The sequence below is a fragment of the Lonchura striata genome, chromosome 4, assembly GCF_050655825.1.
Source record: "Lonchura striata isolate lonStrDom1 chromosome 4, ASM5065582v1, whole genome shotgun sequence".
NCBI classification, from domain to species: Eukaryota; Metazoa; Chordata; class Aves; order Passeriformes; family Estrildidae; genus Lonchura; species Lonchura striata.
In genome coordinates, this window is record NC_140706.1 from 8,222,081 (window position 1) to 8,235,138 (window position 13,058).

General features: G+C 43.0%; 1 protein-coding gene across 6 annotated transcripts in view; it reads left to right on the forward strand.

Annotated features, from left to right (window-relative positions):
* Window positions 1-13,058, forward strand: part of FGFR3 (fibroblast growth factor receptor 3) — a 52,758-nt gene that overhangs the window by 15,331 nt on the left and 24,369 nt on the right. For all 6 annotated transcript variants that reach the window (XM_021535670.4, XM_021535669.3, XM_085577577.1 and 3 more), the window contains exons 3-4: window positions 5,815-6,078; window positions 10,405-10,458. In XM_021535670.4, coding sequence (XP_021391345.2) covers window positions 5,815-6,078; window positions 10,405-10,458 — 318 coding nt within the window. The remainder of the gene's footprint in view (window positions 1-5,814; window positions 6,079-10,404; window positions 10,459-13,058) is intronic.

Here is a 13,058-nt window from a genome sequence, read left to right on the forward strand (position 1 = left end):
ATTTTGGAAGCTCTTCCAAAGTCGGGGATAGCCAAGCTAAACAGTATAGATTTTTTTTAATTCCTTCCCATAATCTCTTGTTTATAAAGAAAGCTGCATATGACAGAACTAAACCTGGTTATTGTTCTGCTAATTCTCTAGAAAAAAGGTTTGCTCTTCTCCTAAAACAGATTGAAGAAAACCCCCACATGGTTTTTACACAGTGCAGTTACTTCTTAATGTCTTTGAAAGAAATGTCTGGTAACAATGCATAGGCCACTGCAGTGCAAATACAGTATAAACAGTGTACTTTGCATTATTATTGTTATTATTTTTATTATTATTGTTGTTGCTGTTTTAAGCTTTTCCAGGAGAACTACTTCCTCCGAAGCAAACACTTGCAATATAGGAAAGATTAAGTGGTACCTTTGAGTGATCTGGTCTAGGGGGTGTCCTTGCCCATGCAAGGGATGTTGTAATGAGATAATATTTAAGATCCCTTCCAGCACAAACCATTCTGATGTCCTATGATTCTGTGAAATAATCGAGGCAAACCCTTTTCAGATATGATTATCTAAAGACATATTTTTATATCACAGTTTAGACTTTTACAGATGCAGTATTTTATTTTTGCAATATTTTATTTCTGGGTGTGAGCCCCACTGAGCAGGGGAGATAACCCAGCAAAACACCACTTTGAGAGGTGATACTGCTTCAGCAAAGCATCCTGTGCTGCTGTGGTTACCAGAGTAATCCCCTTCTTCCCAGGATGGCTGCAGCCTGACACTGGGAAGTGTGGTGCAAGAGGGTCTTGACCCCACAAGGGGAGAGGAGCTGGGGAAGAGAAAAAACCAGAAGGTTTTATATAATACTTTTTATTTCATAAATAAAATATAATAGAAAATATGTACATAAAATACTTTATATAATATCATGTGTGTATTTGATATATTTGTGTGCCAGGCTTGTGAGGTGCTTTTTGGAGTGACAGGACCATAGCCAGACAGGGATGTTCCACCTCTGGCACCATCATGGCTGTGCAGAAAGGAGGGGAAGCTGTGCCCTGCATAAAGCACTGCCAAATATACATACATATATATAAATAAATAAAAAATACCCCATCAGCTCCCTGCAGAGCAGTGAGGGTTTGCAGGGACTGCACTGCTACCTTGATCTTCCCTGCCCTGAGAAGGCAGGTTCCTGGGGAAACAGGTGATCCCACAATCTCATGCCCAGCTCTCACAGGGGCTGCAGGGCTCAGGACTGGTTTGGAAGTTTTCAATATTCCCCCAGGCTCTCTCTGCCTCTCTGGGGAGAGACAGAGGGAATGGGGATGTGGATTCTGTGCATGGCATGGTTCCTATGGGGAGGTGACACTGAGGCCACTTGCCACTTTTCCTGGCTACTTTTGGGTCTTAAATGGGCAATATTTGGCAAGGAAAGTGTTTCATTTCCCTTCTGGGTCATTTGCTTTTCCCAGTGCAGAAGTCCCAAGGTGAGGTAGGCAAGTGACTCCATCCCAAGAACAGGCACACAGGTATTGTGAAAAACACCTGAATAGTATTCACTGGGTGAATAATACTCTGTTGAAACAGGTAGGACACTTATGTAGAATAAACCAGGGCTAAATATACAGGACACAGTGCTGGTCTGAGTCTAGAGATAATGTATATGATCTTTGCCACCATGGCTGTGTTCATCCCCCTAAAGCTGGAAGTTTTCATACACTTCCAGCAATTATTCACCAGCTTGCTGGCTGGGACCATGATCCATCCCCTGGGAATGGGATAACAAACTCAACAGGAGAAAGCTCTGGCATGGCTGTTGCTCTGTGATCCTGTAATGTATCCTGTCACGGTGGATTTAGTGCAATAAAATACATAGAACAAGAAACTATTCAGATTAACCTGAAGAGAGAAATGCATGGAGCACTGCTGTCTCTGTACTTGTTAACATGCCAAACACAGCTTGTCCAGCTTGAAAAGGGAAAAACATGATCTGCTTAGAACTGAGTCTTAGTCCATTCCAGCACTGGGCTGTGAAGAAATCCTGGAAAGCCTCTCGGGGTTGTCAGGATTCAGGGTGGGTGAGGAATTTCTTGCTGGTGGTACTGGAAGTCGTGTGCCTCCAGTGCTCTGTGGGGGCTGTCCCAGTGTAGATTGAGCTGTGGTGGATGTTCCTCTGCTGCAGGATGCTCACTGAAGGTAAAAGGATGATGGTGATGTGGGATGCATGTACCCCATCAGAGCAGTTTCTCAGGAGACTCCTGAACGCTTTCGTGTTTGAAAAAATAGGGTTGTGGGAAGTTATTCCAGGGAAAAAATCAAAGGTGAAGAAAAAGATATTTTCTGGAGCCAGAACTAGGCACGATGTGAGGTGACATGGGACCATGGGGCTCCCTCCCCCTGTGAGCCTTTGCTGCCCAGGAGCAGCCCTCAGCAGCATCTGGAAATAGGTATCAGCCAGGCTCGAGGTAGCTTGGATTTTTTGGGGGCCATAAGCAGCCCAGGAATAGCCCACCACCCTCCACCTCTTCCTCATCCTTTCATGCCTGAATAATAAATAACTTGGGAGCTGCATGTGTTAAAACCAAAATAAAACATTTCCAGGCTCAGCCAGAAACAAGTATTGATGTCTGAGAGGAGCAGACAGCTGATGGAAATACTGACACGCTTAAGTACTTGGAGCTGTGAGCCACACAGAAAGTGAATTATTGCTGGGATGAGCCAAGCAGCTACGGAGATGAAGTATCTTATCCTTATAAGTGAATACGTACAAAAGCATTTCAGCCTTGCTGGGCCAACTGCTCCTCATTGTGGAAGGTGTTTCCAGCCAGTTGCTGCATTTTTGCTTCTCTTAACAACTTAAAAATTGTCTCTTTCTGTGCAGTGTGTTTGCTACCAGCAGTGATGATGCTGCAAGTGCTGATCTTCATCAGATGCATCTCTTGGTGATTCTCAAGTCATTATTGCTTTGACTAAACTAATAATTCATTGAGTTTTAGTCATACCTTGGGAGCCCACAACCCAGATTGCCTCTTTCTCTCAAAGAGCCTCTTAAAGCTGCAAATGTGTCAATCCCTGCTCTGCTGGCAGGTGTCAGAGTGGGCTCCTGTAACCCCTACCTGGGTTAACTCCCTGGTAATTTAAATTTGTGTGTCATGGTTTAATCCCATCTGGGAGCTCAGCCCCACAGTGCAGTTTGCTCACCCCATCTTGGAGGATGGAGGAGAGAATTGGAAGAGTAAAAGTGAGAAAACCACCCATAAGGGTGGTGATAAAGACAGTGTAATAGGAGAAGCAAGGGCTGTACACAGAAGCACAGCAGAGCAAGGATTTAGTTCTTCACTTCCCCAGGGCAGGTGTTCAGCCATCCCCAGGGCAGCTGAGTCCCCTCATACAGTGACTGAGAAACACAAATGCCACCACTCCAAACAATTCCCCTTCCTCCTTCTTCCCCCAGGTTTATTGCTGAGCATGATGTCCTATGGTCTGGAATATCCCTTGGTTCAGCTGGGCTCAGCTGTCCTGGCTGTGTCCCCATTTTTTTATAGCTGGAGAGTTGGCTTCAGAGGGGGCAACATCATGTCTCCTTCATGTCTTGGTGTCTGTGGTTGAAAAGGTGTTGGAAACACCAGGGACATTGCACTGGAAGGCAGGAAGGAGGTGCTGGACTCTGGCCATGCTGTGAGATATGTGAGCTTTGGTTCCCTGCTTTGAACTCCTGCTGTTTTAAGCATGAAAATGAAACTGTCTCTGCTTTCAGATTTATCTTTGTACTTGAAAGCTATATAAGGAATGAGAGTAAAAATTGGTTCTCCAAGGGCACAGTTGGCAAAGTGCTTAAAAGCATTTGAGTGCCCATTTAAAATACTTTGTGGAGATCTCCAGGTTGTGTCCTGTTTATTTTTTAAGCTATAAGTATATAAACAAAAGTTTGGAAAACAGTTAAGAGAGGTAAGATTAAGACCATTAGTAGTGTTCTCCTTTTAATTCACTGCTGCATCTACCCCGAGATTATTCCCAGTCATTACAAATGAAGTCTCTAAAACCAAACTTTGCATCACAGCATCTGCTGCAGACCTGCTGGGGAGATGGAGGGTAGAGATGCCAAAATAAAGTCGTCAGAAACAAGAGGTGCTGCTTCATTCCACAGAAGAAGCTTGAGACCCCAGTCCATCTGCTGAGTTGTACTTTCCTCTTCATTCCAGCATTCCCCGTATACATTTTATAAAAATTCTTTGCTGCTTTGTCATTAACCTAGGTTCATTATGGTTTTTGAAAAAGAGTTATTTCCTTTGAAACAGCTAACCAGTACAGTTTGGCCTGTGCTTAGTCTGGGCTTGTTCCTGCTCAGTAGGTTTATAATACAAAAGCCAAAATATACAAGGCTTGATCGTTTGGCAAACAGCTTTGGTAGAACTGTGTTTTGTGTGGAGAAGTTGTACAGTTGTGTGGGGTTTGTTTTCCAGCAGATTAAATTAGCAAGAGGTTCCATCAGTTAGACCAGTACTCAGTCTTGCAAGTGCAAAGCTGTCCACAGGGCTTTTTAATTTGAAGCCAAATTTGGTATCAGTGAAAAAAATCCTCATACTCTAGAAGAAAGAGGAAAAAACTTGATCATTTAAACCAGAACATTTCTTGACCATATTTGCCCCAGAGATATATCCCAGTTGAGAAGAGACCATGGGTGAACACTCCAGTGTAATAATGAGTGCTGGTCTGATAGCAAGGGGATTCTGCATGGAGCTCAATCTTCTTTATTTGATTTACTAAAAGTATATGCTTTCAGGGAAAATTTTTGTTAAAAGGGGAAAAAACCCAACACCCTAAACCTTTGACTGCATGAACACCACGACATTCTGGCCAAACCATAAAATATTTGAGTTGGAATTGCTGCCATGGTATGAGGAGAGATTCTTTCTCATACCAATGAGTGTGGGCTTAGCCTCCTGTGAGACGATACCTCCCATGAAATACCACCTTTTCAGGCTCCCAGAATCCTTTCTTTCTATCCTGCAAGGCTATTAACTGCAACATTTTTATATTTTAAATATTTACATTTATACAAGAATAAAAACCCTCATGACAAGAAGAGAAAAACATTAAGTTTTTTTTCTTATAGCCTGCTCCAACTCTTTCACTTCAAGGCAAAAGAGCAGCCTGGAGCCAATGCTACATCCTCAGGTATTTGAAGCCGCTCTACTTGCACTGGTTTCACAGTGAAGTCATGATCTATGAAGATGTCTTTGGTTCTGCACTTTTGTTGCACACAGTGTAACTTCAGCAGGAAGCTAGTGATGGTTTCATTTATTTTAGCTATTCCAGCCTTTATCTTCTGTCCAGCCTTCCCCCTGTTTTCTTCAGCCCACAGATGTGCCTTTGGGTCACTCAGAGACACATAAGAAAATTGGTTTATCCCTGGTTCTGCTCCTTTCTGTCCTTGCTGGGTCTCGTAGGGTTTGTGGACAGCCTCACAGCAATAAACAAAAGGAGCTTTGGAACTGTGAACTTGTCAGCACACTTATTTCTACCAATCACCCCCTCACCTGCAGCACTGGGTGTTGCAATGACCCTTCTAGAGGTCTGTGCAGTTTGTTGTGATGCACCTGGTGGGGTGGACGTGTTTTGGTTGCTACAGGTCAAAGCCATCCTTGTAGATCAGCCAGAGACCTGACTGTGCACAGCCACCTGCCTGTGGCAGGCGAGGGGAAGGTCTGGGCACACGGAAGCATCACTAGAGCAAATACAAGATATATTTCTTTTTCAAAACACTCTTTCTATCTCTTGACACCTGCTCTTACTTATTCATCTCTATTTCTTTCTCCCTTTGCAGAATACTTGAGGAGCGAGACCGCCTTTCTGGAAGAGTTGGTGTTTGGAAATGGAGATACCATTGAACTTTCCTGTAACACCCAAGGCTCTTCTGTGTCTGTTTTCTGGTTTAAAGATGGTATTGGAATTGCACCTACCAACAGAACTCACATTGGACAAAAACTGTTGAAGATAATCAATGTGTCATATGATGACTCGGGGCTGTACAGTTGCAAGCCAAGGCATTCCAACGAAGTCCTGGGAAACTTTACAGTCAGAGTTACAGGTAAGTGCAGGAATACAGCTGTTTCAGTGATTTTTCTATTATTTTTTTTTGTTTTCCTAAAAAAATTTTTCCCTTTCACATGTTCAGCACAAGTGGTGGTTTGTGGTGTTTGTCTGTCCTTGGAAGGTCTGTACGTCCCTGGTAACTCCTGGCAGTGATCAGACTGGCAAAACAAACCAATTGAAGAATGCTTGCGTGTCCATACCAAATGTTGAACCTTGATGTTAATACTGAGAGAGACTTAGAAAGGGTGCTGGTCAGCTTAAACCTCAATTTCCCACTTAACACTCAAATAGATGCAATACTAGATGTGGCTTAGAAGTTTTTTGTGAGTGAACAAACTGTGGCTGACAGGGGTTGAACGATGTTTTTCCACGTTATGTGACAAATCAGTGGCAAAATTGCACATAAGATCTGGAAGTTCCTGAAGACTGTTTCTCTGTTGTAGCTGGTAAATCTCTTCCCTCCATCACAGTTATCACAAATTAGTAGCTTGTTTTAGAGGTAGCTTATCTGTAAACTATATATCCAAAATCAAATTGTAAACTGCATATCCAAAATATGTGCTTCATCAAAGTTACTTATTGGGATTCATACATTGCAAATGAGTGTTGCGTTAGCAAAGCACACGCTGTCACTTGCTTGGCCATATTTTTTGTGATGAGACAATATAACAGAACAGCTACAAGCTGTCCAAGCTTGGATTACTAAACACAGAGTGCCAGAAAAATCTGTTGTTTCCAGATAGCTAACCAGCAACACAAAGGTCATTTTCATGATTTCAGGCTGGTGCATTGGTAGGTGGATGCTCATCAGTGTGAGCAGATAAAAACTCTCCTGATCACAGGTTAAAGGCCTAAATTCTCAGGAAAATTAGCCCCTTGGGGATTTCAGGTTTTGAAAACTTCCATTTGCCCTTAAACCATTGGAGCCTTTTCAAGAATCCTTGAATAGCAGGTCCTTTCTCCAAAAGCTGAGTTCCCTCAAAAAGTAAGAGTCTCTGTCTGAAAACCAAACACAGAGATTTGTGAATCACATTCACTCCATAGAGAGCTTTCTTGTGTAATAGGATTTTGTGTGAGAGAAAACCCAACATGAGAATAAAAGCTCGTTTCACCAAGCCTTCAGCAACATCTGCTTTTTATTGAGTGTTACTGGAGATTGCTGTGAATGCTTCAAGGTCATATCAATTAAATGGTTAAAGAAGTATTTGGCCCTTGAAAGGCTTTCTTTAACTAGGTACGATTATTGGAACTATCCAGCAAACTGCAGGTTGTTAGAAATGTTACTCTCTCTTTTTTTCCTAAGTGACATGAAAATGCTTTTGAGTTCAAGGGGCAGCAGGGAGGCAGGAGAGGGCAGCTGGTTACATGCTCAAATGAAACAGCTGCCAGCCCCAAAAGTTTGTAAAGTGAGAAATTGTTTTTAATAGTGGAAGGACTGATAATCCTCTGCTTTTAAAAAGTTTAAGCCCCTGTATTTTTCCTCTTCACTAATAATAGCTAATAACAGCTTAAGAACTAGCGAGTAACCTGAACCTGGTTTCTGACAACATTATGAGTCTTTGATTCTATTAGCCTACTGTCATTACCACCAAAGTGCTGGTAATGTGGGAGCCTCCTTTTTAGCTCTTTTTAGCTGTCAGTAGCATTTGTTTTAAACTTTGAAGCTCCACTTTATGTGGCAATAGTGGTGCCTCTCATATACTCAGATATTTCTTCATAATTAGTATTGATTGCTCAGCGTGGCACTGCTGAGATGAGATTGTGATTGGAGATTTGTGGTTCATGTCCCCAATTCTTAAAGGTAACACCAGCAATTAGCTCAGGTGTCTGGTCAGGTGTTCATGTGGATATCTGATGTTTGGGGCTGGAGTTGTTCTCTGCATTAAACTGGTTTAAAGCTGTACTAACACACTGGAATTGCTCTGATCAGTGTTCTTAAGTGAACAAGAGGAGGCTAGGTGTGTTTGGAATAGCTGATCACATGTAAGTTCCATTTTGAGAGATGCTTCCATGTCTTAGGGGCATATCAGGATTTTCCCACACAGAGCCATGAGGTTTGAATCTGCAACAAGCTGACTTTCTGCAGTGATTCTTGACTGTGCACAGGGAGATGTTTGATGCTGGAAGCAGAAAAAGTGGATGCTGGAGCTGGCATTCAAAGGCTGAGAACCAGTCTGATGAATAGCAGGATTTGATCTCTTTAAAAAATTCCTCCCTTGACAGACAAGGGCGTGAGTGTTTTGCTAGTTTACAAAAAGAAACATACTGTCCCCTTAAAACCTGAACACTTGGAAAGGATCGTGTAGAGGCTGTGTGCCCAAACTGATATCCAGCCCTGTTGGCAGAAGCTCCGTTTCTGCAACCATTTAATGCACAGCACAGCCTTTGGATTTAGTGGCTGAGCAGCACCCCTGTGATGAGCACAGACTGCAGGCTGGTACCAGCAAACAGAGCTTTCAAAATATCCAAGGCCAAGCATTACAAAACAGGTGACTAAACAAGTTAAGTCCCTTTTCATTCATAATTAAAGCCCTTTTGAGCAGTTCTTGCCAATACTTCCAACAAGTTCTGCTAAGGATTAGTGTTTTACTAAATAATAAACAAATAGCTTGTAATTTTTAATCACCTTTTGAAAAAGGTGATGTTTTAGTAACTTGAATAGGACAGTAGCTATGCATGTGGGATATTTGGTCTTAAAATCTAAGCTGCACTTCTCATCTTAAGAACAAGCAAAGTCAAAGACTTCCTTCAACCTTGTGAAGATGTTTTTGAATTAGTTTAAAAATTGATTCTACTCTTCTGGTCATGATGGATTCATTGGAAAGCAGAAGTAAAATATAATCATGTGTTAATATATGGGTAACCAAATCTGAGAGCAGAGCTGAGAAGGTGCTGATTTCTCTGTCGATGCTGGTGGGGATTTGGCTCAGTTTCTGCCTTCGCCAGGACTTGAGTAAACCTGCTGGATCAGCCAGAACACCTAAACATCCACTTGACTTTCAGCAAGCCCCATGGCATTTCCCCAGTTCTGCTGCCAGCAGGACCTCAGCTGTGGGTTTGCAGTTAGATACGTGCTTGAAGTTGTCCTTGAGGCTCTGCCAAGGAGAAGGTGCAAAGCACCATGAGCCCCTGCAGTGCAGGGAGATGTTTCCTGTGTTGCTTCTGTGAATGGTGAAAATGCCTGGGAGGCCCTTCCAAATTCTGCAGGGAAGAACTATTTGCTGTTACCTTTCCTTGTTTTTTCCTCCTTTTATCCCCTCCCCACCTTCTTCGTTTTCCATTTTTACCTCCACTGTGCTGGTCGTACAACAGTAGAAAACTCAAGTGCATGTTGCAATGAAGGATGTTCTGCCTGGCTCAGTCTGAAGCAGCTCTTTACATTTCTGGCCATATGCTGAACACTCATAATGTTTCCTGTTTTCTTGTGTTTGAGGCCAGGTTCTCTTACCACTGTCTCAGAACATGGAGGCTGCTGGGTTGCTAGCATTTTGCCTTTATTTGAAAGAAAAATTCCTGGAGATGATGTAACATCAGTGTTGCTAAATCTTCCAGATGCTGAACTGTACTAAACTAAACTGTGTAAACTAAATCAAACACTAAGCTGCTATTTGATAATGGCATTTACATTTACAGTAGTCACTTTATGGGGGAAGACAGACTGAGCCTTCTTTATGGACAGCTTGGAGGAGGTGAAATGTTAGACCACATTAAAAGAAACCATTCAGAATGTTTTGGAGAGATACAGATGGAAAATTCCCACCTGTTTACCTGTATTGAGTTACAGCCTTGAGGTGCCTCTGTGGGAGGAGTATAATAAAGGGAACTGGTTCAGGGAATAGCAATGAAAACATTGATGGAGAGAGGTTTGATTGCAAGAAGTTCAAAAGTCTTGGTCTTAGTGTTTGAACAAGGAGTTAATGGAGGGAGATGTGGCAGGAGGATATTGAGTTAAAAGAAAAAGTCAGGGAAAGTGAATTAGAAATGCTGACCTGTAGTTTTGAGACATGGTAAAATAAAAGGTCTTCAGAGTGAATGCTAGAGGGAAAAAAACCCAAAAAAACGCAGTCAGAGAGCTTGTTCTGCAAAAATAAAATTTCCGGTTTAGAATTTCTTTAGTATGATGAGGAAGAGAGCATTTTACACAGGGAGAAGTATTTGACATTGGACCACATTTTCAGAGCACTGACAAGCTCTTGACACCTCTCTCCCAGTGGAGAAAGCTCCTGTCAGTTGTTCCTGGCCCAGCATGGTCAGAGGGGCGGGCTGGGTGTCCCCACATTCCATCCTCTTTCTGCTTCACTTCTTTCTTGTCTCTTTCCAGATTCCCCTTCATCAGGTGATGATGAGGATGACGATGATGAGTCAGAAGATACAGGTAATTCATTTTTCTGGGCTTTTCTTTGCAGAAGCTGTGGCTCCCAAGCAGTGCAGCTCATCTGGCTGTTCACGCAGTTGCACAGCAGCTCTCTCTTTGTGTTGAAATCAGTGACCTTAGGATAGAACCATGATGAAATTTATCTAAAAACTTAAAACAGCTGCCAGAGTGGTATTGCTGCTGTGGAGTCCTACAGCAGCAGTACTGTATTTTGAAGACTTGATGCTGAGGATCTGAATAGACGTGTAGTTACAAATTCCCCTCGCATGTAAATCCAGACAAGCCCACTTACTGCACGGATGTTACACCAATTTTATACCATTTCAAACCTTGACTGCTTTACTTTTAACTATTCTGATTCTGGTCCTTACCAATATCTTGACAGGGGTCAGAGTACAAAACATACTCTAGCCAAGGGCCAAATTTTCTGATGCCATAAGTGAGAGCAACCTCTTTAGCTTCACTGGCTTTTTCTTTCACTCCTGTGAGGAAGGGAGTCCCAGGACAGTGCTTGGTGCTTTCACAGTGAATCCCTGTCAGCCCCAGTGCTGCTTTCTTTAAGTGCAATAGCGTTAATCAGGATCATTACAGGCCTCAGAGGTGTTAGTGTTGTGTTTTATTCTGCTCTTTATACTTCTGCAGAGTGAGCTGCCCATATGTATGTATTTTTAATAAATAAATGTCTTGCATTTGAACTCACAATCAGCTATGTACATTGGCAGAAGTTCAACATGACTGGAAAATCTCTCCTGCCCATAACATTGCACGTGCAATGTGGACTCTTTCAAATAGGTCTGCCACTGCAATAAGTTAATACTGCTGTGTGTGCAGTTTGTGGACAGTAATGGTGAGTTACAGTGCCAGGAGATCCATCAGCAGCAGTTGGTGGTTTTCTGATAGCTTCTAATTAGGGGCCAAATCCTGCCAGGTGACAGGCACCTTTGCAGAGGTGTTCAGGGCTCCTGGTCCCTGCTGAAGAATGGTACAGACATAGGCAAGGTCTGGTTTGGTCAGGATTTTTTTCCTTCTGCAGAGCAGCTTCTGATGAGCACAACTGATTGTTCTGTGCAGTTTTTTATGTGGTTTATAGAGAACTCAATCTCTTAGCAACAGGTATCACAAAACATCAGCTGGCTTATGGTACAGAAAGACGTTTTTCTTCACTGAAAAGGAAAACACATTTCACCACATGTATTTATAGCCTGTTTTCTGGGTCTTTTGACTTTGAGGCTGTCTCTGGTGTTAGACCTGAAGGCAATGGCTGGCTTTGCTTAAAGGTCTCGTTATAAAAAGTTGGATTCTCTTCTGCTTTAAAAATGGTTGATTAGTTTAATGTGTCAGTGAAACCTCACAGCATTTCATGGCATGGGTGTGCTTTGTGTTGCTTTCTTTAATGTCAGATCCTCCACTTAACCCTCGGAGGTCTCCTGAATCTGGGGAGCTGTGTTGTTAACCCTGGTGCCACCAGGAGACCTCCTGTGTCAGGACATTCCACCAGGAGCAGGGATGGAAGGACCATCCCAGGCAGGGATGTAGCCAGTGCCATGTTCTTTGGACAGCCCAAAGACCCAAGTCCTCTCTATCCTGTGGCAAAAATGTGCCCTACTGATGAGGTGTGATGAGGTATGATGGGGTGTCCTGCTCAGGCATCGGACACAGCTGTGGTCAGTACTTAAAGGAGGAAAGGCAATAAATGCTTTCATGCTAAAGAAAAATACCACAGACTCATAGGATGGTTAGGGTTGGAAGTGACCTCAAAGGTATCTATTCAGTATAACTGATAGTGTTTTATATGTGGGGGAAGGCAATCCATCCTGGACTGGCTCACTGTGTGTTGCCACACTGTATTTCACTGAATAAAATCCTTTTGTCCTGGCTCCTTGTGATGATAAGTTACTCTTCTGGCTTGTGCTACTCAACAAGAGTTTCTCATCCTCACATAGTGGAGAGTTGAGAAAGCTGATTCCAATAGCATCATAAGTTTGAAGCCAATCTTGTTAATTTTAAGGGTTGGAAACACCAAATTCCATATGGAGTGCCCTGCTTTGCTCACTCGCAGCTTCCTCTCTGAGGGGCAATACAGAAACAGGGCATCCCTTGGGGATGGGCAGCAGAAAAGAATAAGGAGAAACTTCTGCAGGTTCAAGCCAGCTCGTTTGTAGCAGCCTTGTCACAAGCCGTGATCCGCCTTTGCAGAAAGAGGCTTTCTAATACCTCTGTTCTCTACAGCTGTTTTTCCTGGCCCTGAAACAAAAACAAAACTCCCTTTTCACACACTGTGCTTCTGCCCCAGTGCTCCCTGCCCCTCTCGTATCTGTTTGTTTGGAGCCCCCGCTGCGCAGCCCCAGCACCTTCAAAGAGCCCCCATAATCTCCAATTAAATCTGGCTCTGTCCTCGGAGGCGTCAGCTGGGGAAATTACACAATTAGGGTTGATTCTATCTGCCACAGAATTTGGTGGCAGCTCCTAATTGCTAAATGAGTGCTTGGCTGTATTAATTATTCCAAGTATTGCTCTCAGTTTTTTTTTAATTGGTCATTCCAGTTGGATGGGTGGCCGGTGTCTTTGACGAACAAAACGGACCGTCAGGCTTAGTGTTT